This window comes from Lepidochelys kempii, chromosome 1 (genome assembly GCF_965140285.1).
Source record: "Lepidochelys kempii isolate rLepKem1 chromosome 1, rLepKem1.hap1, whole genome shotgun sequence".
Taxonomy (NCBI): Eukaryota; Metazoa; Chordata; order Testudines; family Cheloniidae; genus Lepidochelys; species Lepidochelys kempii.
The window spans coordinates 109,446,598-109,464,809 of NC_136380.1; the positions used below are offsets into that span (position 1 = coordinate 109,446,598).

General features: G+C 40.5%; 1 protein-coding gene across 8 annotated transcripts in view; it reads right to left on the minus strand.

Annotated features, from left to right (window-relative positions):
* The window catches only part of CARS2 (cysteinyl-tRNA synthetase 2, mitochondrial), a 66,228-nt gene that overhangs the window by 26,547 nt on the left and 21,469 nt on the right, over positions 1-18,212 (minus strand). Inside the window, exons 1-8 of one of the 8 annotated variants that reach the window (XM_073349846.2) lie at positions 16,237-16,559; positions 15,888-15,938; positions 8,402-8,519; positions 4,015-4,086; positions 3,218-3,323; positions 2,324-2,407; positions 1,382-1,511; positions 898-1,031 (exon numbers count right to left, since the gene is read on the minus strand). In XM_073349846.2, the coding sequence (XP_073205947.1) occupies positions 898-1,031; positions 1,382-1,511; positions 2,324-2,407; positions 3,218-3,323; positions 4,015-4,086; positions 8,402-8,519; positions 15,888-15,938; positions 16,237-16,493 (952 nt within the window). In that variant the 5' untranslated portion in view covers positions 16,494-16,559. The other 7 variants (XM_073349849.2, XM_073349869.2, XM_073349896.2 and 4 more) reach the window with 7 other exon arrangements.

Below are 18,212 nucleotides of genomic sequence, written 5' to 3' on the forward strand. Positions count from 1 at the left end.
CAACAGATAATTACACATTCAGAACTCCAGTATCTTTCTCTAATCCAGATGTTTCTCTGTTGGAAAAACACCACTGAGAGGTTTTCTTTGTTAATCTGTTTATATATCTCAGCATTATCCTCAGGTTTAATTTTCCATTGGTACAGATGACTTTCCCTACCACAACTCAAATCCCTTTATTACATTTATAAATACTGCCGTTTTGGTTACAGCTTTCTACTGAACACTTTATTTCAAGCCCAGTGCACCTGATGCCAACAGTTAAAGGACTCCAAGAATGATTTGTAATCCATCTCCGTTTTGGTGCTTCTGAAAATTATAATCAGACATCTCACAGAATTCTGACTCACCTACTTACCCTGCTCACCTTCCCCCAGATCTGGAGGGCTCTGATTCCAAGGTGATGTGTTTTTCTATTTTTAGGAATATACACACAACAATTAAATAAATAAATAAATAAATCTCTTCTAGTTTTCTGGGAGAAATAAATATAAAAAAGACATCTCAAAATTCTAAGGAAAGCAGGTGAAGGATGAGTGAGAATTCTGTGAGATTATATCTTCAATGAGTAATAATTAACCTTCCCTTCCATTTCTTTCATCCAGGGCAAAAAAAACCCACATGGTAATGCAGTTTAACTACTTAGAGACTTCCAAAAATCCAATTACAAACTCCTACATTTCTGAACTTTTTTTAAAGTAAGAGTCAATTTGTATTATTTAAGGTAAAATTCATTTTCAATTATCCTTCTTAATTTAGAGAAAACAGAAACTTGGTCATTGTAGCAGTATATCTGTATATAAGTTTTTCTCCACATTTCTGAGCATAAAAGCATGCCATGAAAAGCTGAAAGCCATATTCAAAATTTAAGATGACTAAATTTAAGCTGTTACTTACCAGAATGTAGAAAATAATTTCCCCATTGTTCACACTGATGATAAACCTCACACTGTGCAATTTCATTTTCATGATGTGGGAACGCAAGATCTATGCCACCAGTATGGATATCCAGTTGACTTCCAAACACTGTACTGTAATAATATTTTACTGATCAAAATCAGAACACCACAAGAGCCTTTGTAAGGAAATGTAGTAATTAACAGATTGAAACACTTTAAATCCAAATGCTTTCTCCAGTTTATTACAGTAACAGAACAAGTATTCTAAGAAATACTAAAATTTCAGCAATGTATTTGTCCAGTTTCACTTTCTGCAAAAATGAACATGTTTTCTTTATAGTCAGCAATTTCTTATTTTTGTTTATATTCAAAAATTACAAATGGACATATCCTTTCCTTGTTCCAGTTACCAAATCCACATCAGTCACACGCGCACGCAGGCACACACTTTCGCACAAAATTAAAAAACTAGGAAATCTGACCTCGAAATTGTAGAGCACTCAATGTGCCAGCCAGGTCTTCCTTTTCCCCAGGGAGAAGCCCAATAAAGTTCTTGAGGTTTGGCTGCCTTCCACAGGGCAAAATCTTTGACATGTCGCTTATCGCTATCAACTGCCAATAATTTATTATTTGTTAATAGGATAAGTCTCCAAAAAGAGTAAATGCATGAAGCCATTCAGAATGTCAGTAAAGGGAGCTATCCAGATTTTATTCTTGGACAGACACTTCCATTTTCCTGTATTTTTTTCCCTAGCCAGGAGGACAGACATGTTGGACACAAAGTGTTCAACAAAAATTATATCCTGAACATTCTACCGTGAGCTAGAAATGGACTCTGATTCATTCACAGACATTAAGGCAAGAAGAGATCATTAGATCATCTAGTCTAACTCCTTTTGTAACACAGACTGAAGAATTTCACCCAATTCCCCCTGCATTGAACTCAGTAACTTGTATTTGACTAAATTATATAATCTTATTTATCTATAAGTGCCCAGGCCGATCTTAGCTCCCACTAACAGACCCACACCTAACATATTTCTAACTCTATTCCATCCAAAGATAACCTGGAGAATATAAAACAATCATTTCTCCTAAACATAGGTTATCTGGTGGTTGCAGAATAACTTTCCTTCCAATTTTTCAGCAAGAAAACTGTATTTAAGTGAAGTAAAGTCAGGGGGGAAAAAAAAACAAAAAACCTTAAATGCATACAACCAGAAAAAATGGTCAAAACTTCTTCAGCACTAAATAAATATTATCTATGAATTAAAGTTACAAAAGAACTATGACTAAGAAGGAGATGCACTGTTTGTATTGTTTTAGCCTTTCATATTAGGATTTCATACACATGCTAGTTAAGCCTCAGAAAACACATTTAACTGAAACAAAGTATTGATCCAAACCAGTCCATATCAACATACCCATTTCCTCTTGTACATCAGTGTAAACACTAGCTAACTTTCCATATCGGTCTCCCCTAGACTTGACATCAAAATAAACATCACCTGTTAGAAAACAAACATTGAGATTTATTATAAAGATAGGGGGCATTCACTTTGCCAGTGTGGTGAAAAGATAAACACTTTTCCTGAGTAAAGCATCTATTGTGTACCATTTCCTAAAAGAATCATTTTGCTCTGGACAGTGACTGCAATAACGAGAGCATGTGTTTCCATGTTTATGGTGTCTCAAAGACTACAGATTAAGTTTGCTTATCACGCACATAAGATTATTTTTTCTAACTGCAAACCCACCCTAGGATATAAAAGTCATATTGGGTTCTTTTCTGCTCACATAATATCAACTGTACTCTTCAGGACTCAAATGAAGTCTCTCACAGGTGTAGTTAACGTGCAGCTGCGGTCCCCCCACAATCGTCAGCCCTGCTTCTAAAACCCCACTACGCACTCCGTTTTGCAAAAGATGTGCTCTGCAGTGCATAAGGGATGCACACCTTCCCATAGGGACTACCAGGTTCTTATCTTGCACAAACCTCTGACGAAATAGAATGTGCCAGTTCCATGGTTTTCTAGCCCAGGATTTCTCCTTAGGAATTATATAATGCAGTTAATGCCCTTAAAGAACATTAAAAACTCAGTCACATTTCAATTACAATGTAAGTATACAGTGCTAACAACATGTATAAAAAGTGTGTTAAAGTTATTCACAGCATTTGCTTTATCAGTTATCAATCAAAGGAAGAGATGATATTGAGTATCTGAACTGACCCCAGAGTGGTCTGGTTATAACTCGAACGAAGAGAATGAATTTCTTGCATACACATTAACATCAAACTGTACTGCTAGAAGTCTTACCTTTGGAGGTCGCATAAGCATGTCCACTAGCCATTATTCGTTCTATAAAAGAAATTATCTGAGGAATATTTTCAGTAACTCTCATATATACTGTCGGGGGAAGAACCTTAAATAAAGAAGCAGAAAGAATATGCTGCTTTAGTTTGTGACAATACCAGCATGTTTAAAGGAACCCAGCTAACGTAAAAACACAACAGTTCTTTCTCAAAATGTTGCATATACTATAGTTACAGATAACACCTAAGATGCTTTTAACTGAAAACAGTTACCGAAAAAAGAACTTCTCCATTTTTTCCTAGCTTATTTACTTGGTGCATTTGACAGCACTTTGAGCCAGATGCAAAGCTCTTTGGCGTCAATGCAAAGACACTTGCTGACTTCAATGGGCTTTAGATCAGGCTCTTTCTGTAGTTGATTAATCATGTTCATTACGCTAGTGCCTAGAGACAACCAAGAATGGAGCCCCCTGGTGCTGGGCACTGCCCAAACACAGGCAGTATGCAGTACCTATCCTGAAGAGCTTATAACCGTTCATTCCTTCCTTGAGACATTTCTCCCTTGCCAAAAGACACATGTAAACATAGGGGGATCAGATGAAATCTTATAAAAATTTTGAAAAGGAATTTTAAAAATGTTCACTCTGTACTATTTAAAGGACGATTCATCAGAAATAGAGTATTTTTAAATTAGTCAATTAAAAATATAACTTAAAAATCAGGTTGTCATTTTTCCTTTAACAAATAAATGCACTTTATAATAATTTCAGTTTGAAAAAATAAAATATTAAAGATTTACACCTTTAATGCAGCCATGTCTTGTTTAAAGCCTTCTTCATAAACCCGGGCAAGAGCTAATGGTGATATGTTCATCTGTAGAAGAGAGGCAGATGAGTGAATCAAAAATCAAAATAATACAAAATAGTATAGTCTTATCAGTCAGTTAATGGCTAACTGGAAGAGTTATGAGGTTCCCCGAGGTAAAAAAAAAAAAAGTAAGGAAGGTTTATTAATCCAACATTCAGTAAAGAGACTATATAAAAGACAGTTTTAGCATAAAAGTGGCATTTCATTTATGTTTGAATTATAGGAACATTTTAATCCACACCTTTTTATAGAAACTGACTAAAAATTAAGTCCACAAATCTTTTATTTTTATTCAGAAAGGACTTCACTTCCAATGCTAAGCTTACTTTGCATTCAAGAATAAGGGGGGATTTGATAGCTGCTTTCAACTACCTGAAAGGGGGTTCCAAAGAGGATGGATCTAGACTGTTCTCAGTGGTAGCAGATGACAGAACGAGGAATAACGGTCTCAAGTTGCAGTGGGGGAGGTTTAGGTTGGATATTAGGAAAAACATTTTCACTAGGAGGGTGGTGAAACACTGGAATGCGTTACCTAGGGAGGTGGTGGAATCTCCTTCCTTAGAAGTTTTTAAGGTCAGGCTTGACAAAGCCCTGGCTGGGATGATTTAGTTGGGGATTGGTCCTGCTTTGAGCAGGGGGTTGGACTAGATGACCTCCTGAGGTCCCTTCCAACCCTGATATTCTATGATTCATGGTGCAATAAAGCCATTTCTAACACTTACTGATATATGTCAGAGTTATAGAACAGAGACTTACAGACATCACACATGGTATTTTTATTGTTAAAAATTAATATGATACTTCAACTTTTCATTGCTGTTCCTCAAATATGTGAATGCAATTGGGGAAATGAACTGATAGACAGTCAAATATTTTGTAAAGCATAGTAGCACTCCAACAATATCTACAAGTTTTTAATGCTCACAGCTAGGCACAGGGATCTTCACAAAAGTGAATAAATAAGTGGAAAGCAGAATAAAGAGTCAGTTTGCATTTGATATTACATTTGTCTCAAATACTCATCATAGCCAGGGCTTGAAAAATTCACCAGAACAAAACCTTCCCTGGCAAGTGGAGGTGCTATGTTATCAAATTTTGCAAGATTTAAATTTCTAGTCCTTAGGTTTTGGAAAATAATCTGCTGCATGTGAACAAACGGAAGGCTGTCTTTCTGAATTGGCAGACAGGAGCAACAGAATTAAATTAACAGAACAAAATTCAATTTTATTGCTGCCATTCAGAATTAGGTGAGCAGAAATACATCAGTTTTATTCTGCAGATGCTATTCAGAAATGTTATAAGCAACTAGAGGCAGGCAATGGGGTCAAGATTTTCAAAGGTGACTTTGGATGCCTGATTTAAGACATCTTAAAGGGGCCTGATTTTCACCAGGCTAGTGCTTAGTACTTTTTCAACCACTTATCAGAGTAGCCAAGAGTTTGGGGGAAGAGGTAGAATAGAGGAGGCACATCTCTTGCAATCGAGAGAAGGCCTGGTACGAAAGGAAAGCTTCTTCTCCCTTCTAGGAACCAGAAAGGAGTTGCTTCAGACACTAGAGGCTCCAAATGAATCCCTGAGCAAGATTTAGGAGCCAGCACCCCCGACAGGAATCTCAGTATTAGTGAGACTTCTCACGAGGGCATTGCTCCTCAAGCTCACTGGGGCGTACCCTTCCTCAACTTGTTCATTGACCTGTGCCTCTCTCCGAATGTATTCCATAATCGGGACTTGAAAAACGATCGGGTTCAAAATCTAGAGGATAGAAGGAATCAACAGCAATTAACAGCATGAGAGTATAAAGAACAAATTTTTCCAGACAAAACAAATGGCTTTTTGGATTGAGAAGGAGAATGCAATTATGTCCTATATCTGGACTTTGGTAAAGCATCTGATACAGTGTCAAGAAATCTTACTTCCAAAATTAATTCCACTTCCTTTGGATATGAACCCTACCCCGGTGGACTAAAAACTGGCTGAAGGATTGAAAACAAAGGTTAATGATTAATGCCCACTGAGTAAGAGATTGTCACTCTACAGGATGACTCTCAAGAATTGGTGTCAGATCAGTTTTATTAAATATCTTTTTTAACGAGCTGGAAGAATCACAGGAAATAAATGTAAAAACGGCCGTTTAGGTCATGTAATACATCCTCCTGTTAATGCAGAAATGTCCTTATGATATATTATCCAGAAACGCTTTGTTCAAATGGGGATAAAGGGCAAGCTAATTGCATCTGAAGACAATGTTCATGGAAATGTTTTGAAGATACCGAAGAAAAAAGAAAAACCAACACAAAAACAACCTAGAGAAGTTATAAAGTTGGGATCAAAGCACCACATTCTGGCCTGCTCAGTGTGCTGTTTGACCAAGAGCCTTTCCTGGAGCTCTAAACCAATGCAGAGGACTAATGCAGAAAAGGCAGATGCTAAGCAATCTAGAAGTATTGTGGTTCCCACAGACCGTTAAACTGAGGCTTGGTTTTGTAAATACAGTTTGAGGCACACCAAATCTTAGCTAGGATTTATTTTTAAATAATTGTGTGTGATTTCTATTATTTGTGCTATTGTTACCACAACTCTTCTAAAGACTTTCCCACCCAATAGTATGATAAACCTACAGTCCTAACCATAGAGTGACAGTCAGTAACAAATCCTAACACCTCCTCCTCTATATAAATACCATAAAATGGTGAGGAGACTTCAGTATGCCACTGTTCTACTAACTGTAGAAAACACCCCTCAGAATACAACTTATGGGACTTGGTAAGCATAGAATAAAAGCATCAAATGTGTTTAGCATAGTTACAAAAGTTCTGAAGGCTAAAACTACTTCATAGCACAGACTTTAATCTTGACAAAAGAATGGAGCAAATTAACTACAATTCTTTTAACACATTAAGTCAACTTTTTCTGCAAAGAAATCACCATGATGCTCTTATGAAAAAAAATTCTCAAGATAAACATGCATACACGTTTTAAATGTAGGTTGTATGTTAAAGCACTGGCCTGCAGCCATCAAGAAAAAAATATTCCTAAGGGAAAGAATAAGAATGAGCAAAAACTTATTTTTATCAAAAGCATAACAAGGCCAATATGAGAAAACTCTCTATATTTGCTGTGAATCACAGTTAAAAAATAGATTTTTTTTCCTTGTAATCATTAAAAGTTATTTTTTTTAATAACTGTCACAATAGATCTCACATCAGGAAAAGAACATGCAGTTTGTGGCTGAGATCTATTGTGACAGATTCCCTTGTGTTCCAGAAGGCAGGAATCACCAGGTCTTACACCCAAAAAACTCAATTTAAATCTTTCAAAAAATAATTAGCATTCACAATTTAGTTGTATATTATTAACATTTTATGATCTGATAAGAATTTTATCAAGCAGAAAAAGAGATAGAATGACAATTCACTATGCTCAGTTGGTAAAATTGATTTGATTAGCATCCCACTGAGAGCAGTTTACAAACAAAGCTTTTAATTTAGCCAACAGCCATCAGTGAAAACTTTGCTAGAGTAAAGATAGTTAATAACTTTATCAATCTAGGACTTATACATATCCCTCACGTTAAGCTTGTGAGTAGATCCATTTGAGTTCAGGGCCTCGAAAGCCATTAAGAAAGGTAGCGCATATACAACTCAGAGACAGATCATATCAATGAATCCTTGGCTAGTTCTAGGTAATGTTCTAATAATATAAAAATGTTGTGTGTTAGTGCACCAAAATACACCTGAGCCCTCTCAGTCCATTTCACTGTACAGTTTGATCCTTCCGGGAAGACCTCTGAGAGGTGCTGAGCACCTGCAACTTGATTTTATGGAAGCTCCATGATTATTTACAGAACAACCATCTTCTTTAATGACCAATTCCAAGGCGAATACCGACAATTTAGATAATTTCTGTAAAACAGCAGCTACTATGGACAACTGTCCAAAGTTCACTGGTTAATATTTTCACCCTAGGACTGAGAGGGGTTAATACAACTCCTCAACTCTAATGAGAACCCCAATGACTTTCCACTTTCCTTAACAAACTTGTATTGAAAAAACAGCCCTTCTAGCAGACGACTAAGTAGGGTTGCTTTGTAGCCAATGGCATGGCATTTGTTGTACCTATATCTCACTGATGGGCAACTTTATACACTGCTTCCTTCACAGAGATATCTATGCCAGCTCTGCCAGATTCCCATGTGCTGAGAGCCCAGGAAACAATCAGCCAGTGATTTTAAAAAGCAGTAACAAAATCCAAGTTGTTGTCCAAGACTACTCAGTATATTAAACACTATAAGTTTTTGTCAAAGTAAACGTCATATATTTACCTCATTGGCTCTTTTAATTATTTTGTCATCTATGTCTGTAATCCCCATCACCATGACTACTTCGTTTCCAAAAACCTTAGTTATTATTCTTCGAATAATATCAAATCTAACATAGGAACTGAAAAAGAAAAATAAGGGCTTTTAAATGTGTATTATTGGTAATAAATCTAAATAAAATTAATATAACAGCAAAAATCACCCATATAGCAGCTCTGAATGGCTTAATAATGAAAAGAGAACAATGATAGTCTTTAGAGAGAGAGAGAGACACAGACAGAGACAGATACACACACACACAATATATACAAAATGCTACTCCAGAACTAGTTACATTCTGTAAAGAAGTTATGCAAATCTCAGTTGAAGTGGTCTACCCTCTTCTGGCACTGGTGACACATTACATCAAATGTTCTGAAGTGTTTCTTTTCTTGCACACATCTCTTTAAAACAATATACTGAAGTGAGATTGTGTTAACCTAAAGGCTTACTACTAAAATGAAGATCACACTTACAATACTCCATACTCAGCTTCTAAAACCTCTAATACAGAGGTGGGCAAACTATGGCCCGTGGGACCGTCCTGCCCAGCCCTTGAGCTCCTGGCCGGGGAGGCTAGCCCCCGGCCCCTCCCCTGCTGTCCCCTCTCCCCCGCAGCCTCAGCTCGCCATGCCGCCAGCACGGGGGGGGGGCTGCACTGCGGGGCCAAGGGACAGCAGGAAGAGAGACTCACCTGTAGCCACAGGGGAGCAAGCGGGTGGTGTGGCTAAGCAACAACAGCAGCATCTCAGGATAGGCGCAGACCTGCAAGGTGATGAGCACCTACAGCTCCCATTGACTTCAAAGGCAGCTGTGGGCATTCAGTACCTTACAGGACTGGGTCCAGAAGGATATTCACAAATCTACATTCTCCATACCATCCAGCATGCTGAACAAACTGGAGACTGTTTACTGTGTCTGCAAAAAACAAACAAGGCTCAATTAACTTTGCAGATGTATTTGCACCTTTCACTTAGCTGCCTGGATCTGATGGTGATAACACAATGCCTTCCCAGAAATTCTTAGTCTCACATCATAAATCGTGAATATCATATTTGAACTGCACATGAAGAAAACTAGTGTTACTTGCTTGAATTCTGCCATACTAAAATGTGTCTTTGGAAAAGTAGCATAAAAAACTAAGAAACAGATCAAGTTAATGAATCCCTGGCTAATTCTAGGTAAAATTCTAATAACATAAAAATGTTGTGTATTAGTCCACCAAAATACACCTGGGCCCTCTCAGTCCATTTCACTATCAATAAAAGAATCACCATTAATGTCAAAATGCTTAAAATTAAATCCACCAGCTCTGTGTTTTTCTTTGCTAATACACGTATGAACAATGCACTGTCTCCTGCTATATACCTCTACTCTGTTTTTAGAAGAAACAGCATGTTGAAATATGCAGAAACCTTGGCATTTCAGGGAGCAGGATTCTTTTATTCTTCAATAGCAACATGCTGACTAGAAGAAAGGAGAGAGTGAAGGAAGAAGGGGTGGCACAGAAAAGAACCCAGCTCTTGGGATTATTATTGCTAGGAATCAGCCAGCTGAGAAGCTGGATCCTAACCAAGTTGAAACCCTCACGTCAGCAAACTGATAAAATTTCAGAATTAAGTGTTTAAAATCAAGGTTACATTTTGACCCATTAACAGGAATCCTCTTAAATGGGGGCACACACCGTACAAATGTGAACATGGTTCCAATGCCTGGGGGCTGTTGCACAGCAAATAAAAGGGTCGTTTATTTGTAGGGGGCAGGGGAGAGGGTTTAAAACAAAAATGTAATTCCTTTGAAATCCCTCCTGCGGATGACACTCATTTCCATTGTTAATTCATTTCTGTATCTGTACCATTACTTCCTTCATTAATTGCGTCTGTCGTGGTTTAAAAACAAGAAAAATAAAAACTTGTTTGAAGAATTAAGTAATAAAATGGCATCCTTACTCTTTACAAAAATAATTTTGATTAAAAGAAAAAAGTGAAAATATAACTTTATGGACCACAAATGGTTTAAACAGAGTAGCAGCCGTGTTCGTCTGTATTTGCAAAAAGAAAAGGAGGACTTGTGGCACCTTAGAGACTAACCAATTTATCTGAGCATTTTCTTCATGCTGCTAGGAGTGGTGGGTCTCACGGGTACATTATAGGCCTGGATGCCTCCCCATGTTTTCTAATCAATTGCCTGCCACATGAACCTCCTTCAGCAGCTGACGACTGACCAGCAGCTGCAGAAGAAGGGGTCCAGAGCAGAAGCAATCTGTAAGCAGACCCAACTACAGAGGGACACTAAGAGAAACCTGCCATCCTAGTCAAATTAACACTTAAGTTATACCTAACCAAGCAAGGCAACTGGGCAATGTGAAGGCGTAAAAACCAGTGGAAAATTATGCACATTGGAAAGAATAATTTGAATTACTCATACATGTTAGTGAATTTTAAATTAACCCGTAAGAGCCCAGAAAAAGCCTTGAATGTCACTTTGGACAGTTCCATGAAAGCCTATTCCCAATGTACAGCTGCAGTCAACAAAACAAACAATTTATGAGGAAGCAAAAGGAATGGGGTAGAGATCGTAATGCAGCTATATAAACCAATGGTGCACCCATACTTTGAATGCTGTGTTCGGTTCTAGTTACCCTTTATAAAACAAAAAACATGAGAAACAGGTGGATTTCAAAGATAGGAGATGAAGATGATTAGAGGCATGGTGAAACTTCCATATAAGGAAAGAGTGAAAGACAGGAGCTATTTAGTTCAGAGAGGAGATAAAAAGAAGTACATGAAAAACTGAATAATATAGAGAAGGTAAGTTAGGAACTCCTACATATCCCTTCTTGCAAAGGGCAGCAGAGAGAAGAGGACAAGAGGGATGGATGGAGAGATAATCAGAAAAATGAGACTAAAACAAGGTGAAATTCCCTGAGTTGTAAAGGGCCTGTTCAACTTTAGACCTGTCCAGGAAAGGAGAGGGAGAGATGAATGAGCAGAGCAGACACGCAGAATTGCCTCCTCACCATCTCTGAATAAGTAGCGGTGGAAAAGAGAAGGGCTACGAGGAAGTACATATACAGATCCAGAGACTCCCAAACCCCTAACTGGGGACACATTGTGTTGGTTCCTGCTATTCCAGCCCACAGAATTTGTGCATTAGTTGTGTAGTAAATCAGTAAATTAGTTGTGCATTGTTTTAACAAAGTCCATGAATATTAAACATCCTGCCTCCATTTAGTTTCCAGTACAAAGCCTGACTATTTAGGGTTTGTACTAAAAGAGTGACATACATGCAGAAAAAGATATTGGGGGTAAAAAGGAACTGGGATAATAGTTAAGAACAGAAACAGTAACAGTTTCAACCCTGAGATCCAAATATAATTCACTATGCAAAAGTTATATGGGATATTAAGTTAGAAATGAGCTACTATAGTGTATATTTTGGTATTCCACTGAACTAAAAGAATATACTCACCCATGCTAAGGTACTGGCACACAAGATGCTACATTTAAATAAAACTTTCTGGAAAATTATGGGTTTCCTTCTCGCAGGCCATTTACTAGATATTTCCTTTTGTTATTTGCATTCAGATGACACTTACCTCCCTACTCTCAAAACAGAGAGCATGGTTCCCAACCTGCGAGGTCCAAACAGGTTTCAGAGGTGTGCAATGACACTCCCATTTGTTACAGCTAGAAGGGAGAATGGTTCTAAAACTTTGTGTTGTAATGTGGGATTAACATGGAAGAGGTGGAGAGCCACTACCCCAGAGGAAAAAACACTTGACAGAAGAGCCTAGAATGAGGTACTTGTGGAGTAAAGAAGTTTATTGATATAGCAAGTTTAATAATTTTCTTGAACAATGACGTTTTAAGCTATTCTTCCGAAGTGAACAGTGTCAGCCCTCTCCCCCACCAATTTGTAGAACTAAAAATAGGGGTTATTTGGAAGTTAAAACATCATCATACTGCATATTAGGTATTAATTAAAAATAATTCAAGTATGGTTTCCAGATTTTCTGACCTTTATTAGCATCCAGATTAATAAAGCCCTGTCAGAAAGTTACAGAAAAGGTGGAAAACTACAACAATAAACACACAAAAAGAATACAGCAACACATAAGTACTGAGAGTGCAAAAAGGAGAGGTTGCCAGTTCTATGTCTGGGCACTTAGTATTTCAAAACCTGCATTTCTACAAGAGATACATAGAAATAAATATTCTAATTCTCCTCTCACAGTTCCTGCCACAGCAGAAAATGGAACACAATGGGTTCAGAGAAAGAACACAGTCAAAGTCAATGAGGCAGCATAAGCTAAGAAGAAATATTTACAATATTAAGTGGTATTTGACATTCATACCGCTAACCATGACCTGAAAGACATCCTTCCTCAGAGATGGAGTAAGATGCAATACACTCTTTATTTTAAGCAGTGGTGCTGGAACAATTTTTATAATGGAGGTACGGAAGGAAGAAACCATGTATTTGGGTTGTTATTACTACTTCCAGCCAGGGGGTACAACAGCACCCCTAGTTCCAGCACTTATGATTTTAAGTATCATTGGCATGAACCATAACAGCTGCTGAGCACTTGAAACTTCCACTGTCTTCAGTGGGAGCTGGAGATGTTCAGCACACCCAGTTTCTAGCCACGCTAGTAGCATTCTTTCTTTAACATGGTGAAGGTATTTTTCAAAGTTATTTCTGCCATACCTGCACATCATACTATTGTTTACATTGATCTCTCTCACAGGAAAGCCCTAGATTGAATGTAACCATACAATAAACTACCCTCTCGCCACCAGTGGAGGTAACCCCACTCCAAAACTGAAACAAGTTGTCGAGGAAATTTAAGATCATTTCCACAGTTCCTGTCCAAGCTATACATATTCTTCTCCTGCAGTACAGATGAAAGCAAAACTTCCTAGTCAGCAGGAGTTTTGACTATCATACAGTTGCAGGACTGGTAACCCAAGGACCTTAGAGTCTCTCTGGCTGACAAACTAACAGTCATCACATGCCTTACATCAATTTAAAAAAAAAAAAAGATGAAATGCTTCCTTTACAATTACCCCCGATCTTCCAATCCTACTCACACAAACTGGTTTATTACTATAAAACTGTTAATGAATTTTGAAGTGTTGGCAGGTTTGTGTGCTTTGGTTTTATAAAACAAAAAGGCATTGAAACATTTTTTATGGGGAGGAAAAAATAAGTCACACAGAATTTTCAAACAATTTAAAACAAAAAAGAAAAAAAGACAATTTTTGAGCCTACCAACCCTAAAATGTCCCTTTACCAGGCTAACAGCCCCGTACTGTTTTTTCTAATTGCTGACATAGTAACCAAGCCAAATGAAAGGAAGAAATCATTCTTGCAGCCTATGTTCATATGTAATGTGATCAAAAGAGCTGCTTATACAGATCTAACAGTCTTTAACTTGTCTGCACACAGGAATTTAGTAAACGTACTTCAGGCAGTATATTCTTAAGCATTTAAAGTTAATTTAATAAACAATTGGCAAAATTATTCATTTTTTTAAAATCCAAATTACTTGTGGCATATCAGCTGCTCTTCTTCCAAAATGTTTAAAACAGATTGATATGGAACTGTCTAGCAAATTAAAGTTAATGTATTATGTGTAACAGTCACATTCTGCAGGTATCACGTATCGGGGGTAGCCGTGTTAGCCTGTATCCACAAAAACAGCAAGGAGTCTGGTGGCACCCTTGTTATTCTGCAGGTATGATCCAAAATAATTCATACTGTCCTAATAAATAAATGAAAATATATACAAAAAAAATTTTTCCCCTCCATAGAGACAAACTGCCAAACTGATCAGAACTTGAAAACTTTGGATGTATTAACTAGTATATGTCTATTTTAGCACTAGGTCAGACAACAGATCTTCTCCTTCAGTTTCTTTGTACGGTAAATGCTACCAAGTTGCAGCTGTACACCCAGCTCCACTCTGAAGAGCATACAACCATAGAAGTATAGAGCTGGAAGGAAGTCTATTCCAGAACTTAATTACTCTTACAGTTACAAAGCTTCTCCTAACATCCAACTTGAATCTCCCTTACTGCAGATGAAGCTCATTACTTCTTTCCCTGCCTTCACGGGGCAACAATAGATTACCATCCTCTTTATAAACATATTTGAAGACTTATCAGGTCCCCCCTCAGTTTTCTTTTCCCAAGATGAAACATGCCCAATTTTTTTAACCTTTTCTCCTAGGTCAAGTTTTCTCAACCTTTTATCATTTTTGCTGATCTCCTCTAGACTCTCTCCAGTTTGCCCACATCGTCCCTAAAGTGTGGTGCCCAGAATTGGACACAGAACTCCAGCTGGGCCCTCACCAGTGTCAAGTAGAGAAGGTCAGTTACCTCCTGCGTCTTACATATGACTCTCCTGTTAACGCACCACAGAATATTGGCCTTTCTCACAACTGCATCATATTGTAGATTCATGTTCAATTTCTGATCTTCTATAACCCCCGGATCCTTTTCAGCAGTACAACCACCTAGCCAGCTATTCCTCAGTTTGTAGTTGTACATTTGATTTTTTTTTCTTCCTTCTTGTCTACACTAGAAAATTAAATTGGTTTAACTATGTCACTCAGTGGTGTGAAAAATCCACACCCCTGTACAACATAGTTAAGAAGACCTAACCCTCCACGTAGACAGTGTTAGGTCAATAGAAGAATTCTTTCCTTGATTTAGGTGCCGCCTCTTGGGGAGGTGGATTAGTGACGCCAACTGGAGAACACCTCCGGTCAGTGTAGGGTGTGTCTACACAGAAGTGATGCGGCTGTCGCATTTTAAGTGTAGACATACCCTTACTGTAGTACTTTGCACTTGTCCTTGTTGATTTCAGACCAATTCTCTAATTTCTCAAGGTCATGTTGAATGCTGATTACGTTACAGGATTAGAAATGTCCTGAAATTCAACTCCCAGAGGAAGAATTTAGCAAATTAACAGGATGGGGCAGTTCCCAAGCAGCTCCTCTCAACCAAAATAAGCCATTTGTTTCACTGTTGAATAGATTTCACCAGGAAACAATTGCATGAGGCTAGCTTTCATTTTCAGTCTCTGGTAAGAGGCACCGTCTTTCTTAAGTGAAGAACAGCAGCTTGTCCTTTGGATAGCAATTACGTTTCATTCATCCACCTCAGGTTCTTGGCTGTCCTGAGCTGCTAGACACAAGAGGTTTGTCTATTAAAAACCTGTGACAGGCCCATATCAGGAGACGTGGGCTCGTGGGGCTCAGGCTATAGGGCTCTTTAACTGCGGTGTAGACATTTGGACTCAGGCTGGTGCCCAGTTCTGGGACCCCCTGCGAGTCCCTGAACCAGCTGACACAGACCAGCTGCTGGTGTTTACCTTGCAGTCAGTCACCTGACATCATAAAACATTAATGCAGTCTTCCTCCTATAATTTTAAAACAACTCACCAAGCATGCCCAAGGTGCGCATGATCATATACTGTTGGCCCACAGCTATACCTGTGAACAAAGGGAAGATCTAGTGAAGAACAAATAATAAAATAGTCAAAAGCTGTTTGACGTATTACCTGCTGCTATGGACAACTAAAAACAGATACATTAACCAAACTGAACACTGCCACAGGAAGGTGATTAGCTGTGCAGGATGGATCCCTTTGCTATCAGTTTAAAAGCAAGGGAACATTGACAGGACCCCTCCCCCCCATCTCACCAGCAGCATTATTTCTAGAAGGCTGCAGAGTATAACCTTTTACTTTGTATTGGGCTGGCCACTGATTAATGCTATTTAAATCGCTACCAGGTCGCCACTCCTGCATTGGCCAGTATTAAGGGCTCTCTGCTTCTGCTCAGGCTGTTGTAGGTCTGGATCCCGGTATCCCGGCCTGTGGGCCTGATCCACTTCCTCCCGACGCCAGAGCAGCGCCTCGCCGGGGAGGCCCGGCTCCGCACCAGCCCGGCCTCCGCACCAGCCCCTCGGCCGGCTGCCACGGGGAGATCTCCCCGGCCCCCGGAGCGCAGGCAGCGGGAGGCAGCGGCCCGCCGGGCTTGCAGCATGCTCGCGCCGCGCCACCACCCCCGGGGCGGCGAGAGCTCCGCGCGGGGCAGGCCAGGCTGCAGGCTCCGGGGGTGGGGAGGGGGGCGGGCCAAGCGGCTCCCCCGCCCCGAGGGCGGAGCTGCAGCCGCCGCGGCACAGCCCGCGCCGGGTGTAGCTACAGCAGCCGGGCCGCCTGTGCAGGGGATAGGGAGGGAGCGATGTAGCTACAGCCCGAGCGGCAGGAAGGGGCGGGGGCGGGGGCGGGGGCGGGGGCTCTGTCCCAGCGCCGGCCGCGCCCCGGGCGGAGCCGAGCGGGGCCCGCGGCCGGGCCGCCCGGGGCTGCGCTGCTGGATGCTCTTGGTGCTGCCGCGGCGCCTGCTTCGCTGCCCTCCCACTGGGCTTGCAGGGGGAAACGTCCAGCGCCCAGGGCTTCCTCCGAGCAGCGGCCATGCCCGCCTGGACACGGGAAGGACGGGGGGGGGGTGTCACACTTGCCCTTGCGGTAACACACTCCATTAGCTTTGCTGCCTGCACTTTCGCCTGTAATCTGCTCACCTACGTAAAGGTCAGCAAGTGCCTAAAGGTTTGCAGGGTGAGAGCCTAACAAAGGAAGTGGATCTGCGTGTGTGTCGTCCCCCCCTTTATCATAGTGTCTCATAATCTATAATGTGTTTAGCCTTGAAGTACCCTTACAGTACCCCCATTTTATGGTTGGGAAAACCGAGGCACAGAGTGATTACGGTCACACAAGAAATCTGTGAGAGCTGAAAATTAAACTTGGGTCTCTCAGCTTCCCAGGTAGCACCCCAAGGACTGGACTATCCTTCCTCGGAGATTTGGAGAAGCTTTTATTTAATTAAGATTAATAAACCACTTTCAAAGTATTTGAATAAAATATATCAATGCAAAGTATTAGTACAATAGCCTTATTTTTGTCAAAATTTTCAGGACATACAGGTAAACTTTACAAAGGCCTTGTATACATGAGAAAGTTGTTTGAGTTGAACCTAAATTGGCTTTTAAACCAATTTAGTTAAACTGTTGCAAACCTGTGTGTGAACACTCAATTTGAATTAAAAGTGGTTTATTTCAGTTCATCTTAGACTTGTTCATAATCTACTTAAAATATGTTTATCTCAGTTTAGTTTAAACTGAAATAAGTTTCCATTAGGGTTGCCAGGCATCCGGTTTTTGACCGAAATGCCCAGTCGAAAAGGGACCCTGCTGCAGTGAGGGCCCGGGGCTAAGGCAGACTCCCTGCCTGCCTTAGCTCCATGCAGCTCCCAGAAGCAGCCACCAGGTCCTTGCAGCCCCTAGGCAAATGGGTGGCTCCGCAGCTCCCATTGGCTGGGAACCATGACCAATGGGAACTGCAGGGGCAGCGCCTGCAGGCACAAGGGCAGTATATGGAGCCTCCCTGGCCACCCATGTGCCTAGGGGGCTGCAGGGACTTGGCAGCTGCTTCCTGGGAGCAGCAGTAAACGCTGCCGGGACCCTGTACCAAACCCCCTCCCACACCCCAACCCTTTGCCCCAGCCTGGAGTCCCCTCCTGCACCCCACGCCAACAGCCCAACCCCCTTCCCCAGCCCTGAGCCCCCTCCCACACCCCACTCCCTACCCCAGCCCGGTGAAAGTGAGCGAGGGTGGAAGAGAGCGAGCGATGGACAGAAGGGGGATAGAGTGAGCGGGAGTGGGGCCTCGGAGAAGGGACGGGGCAGGGGCAGGGCCTCGGGGAAGG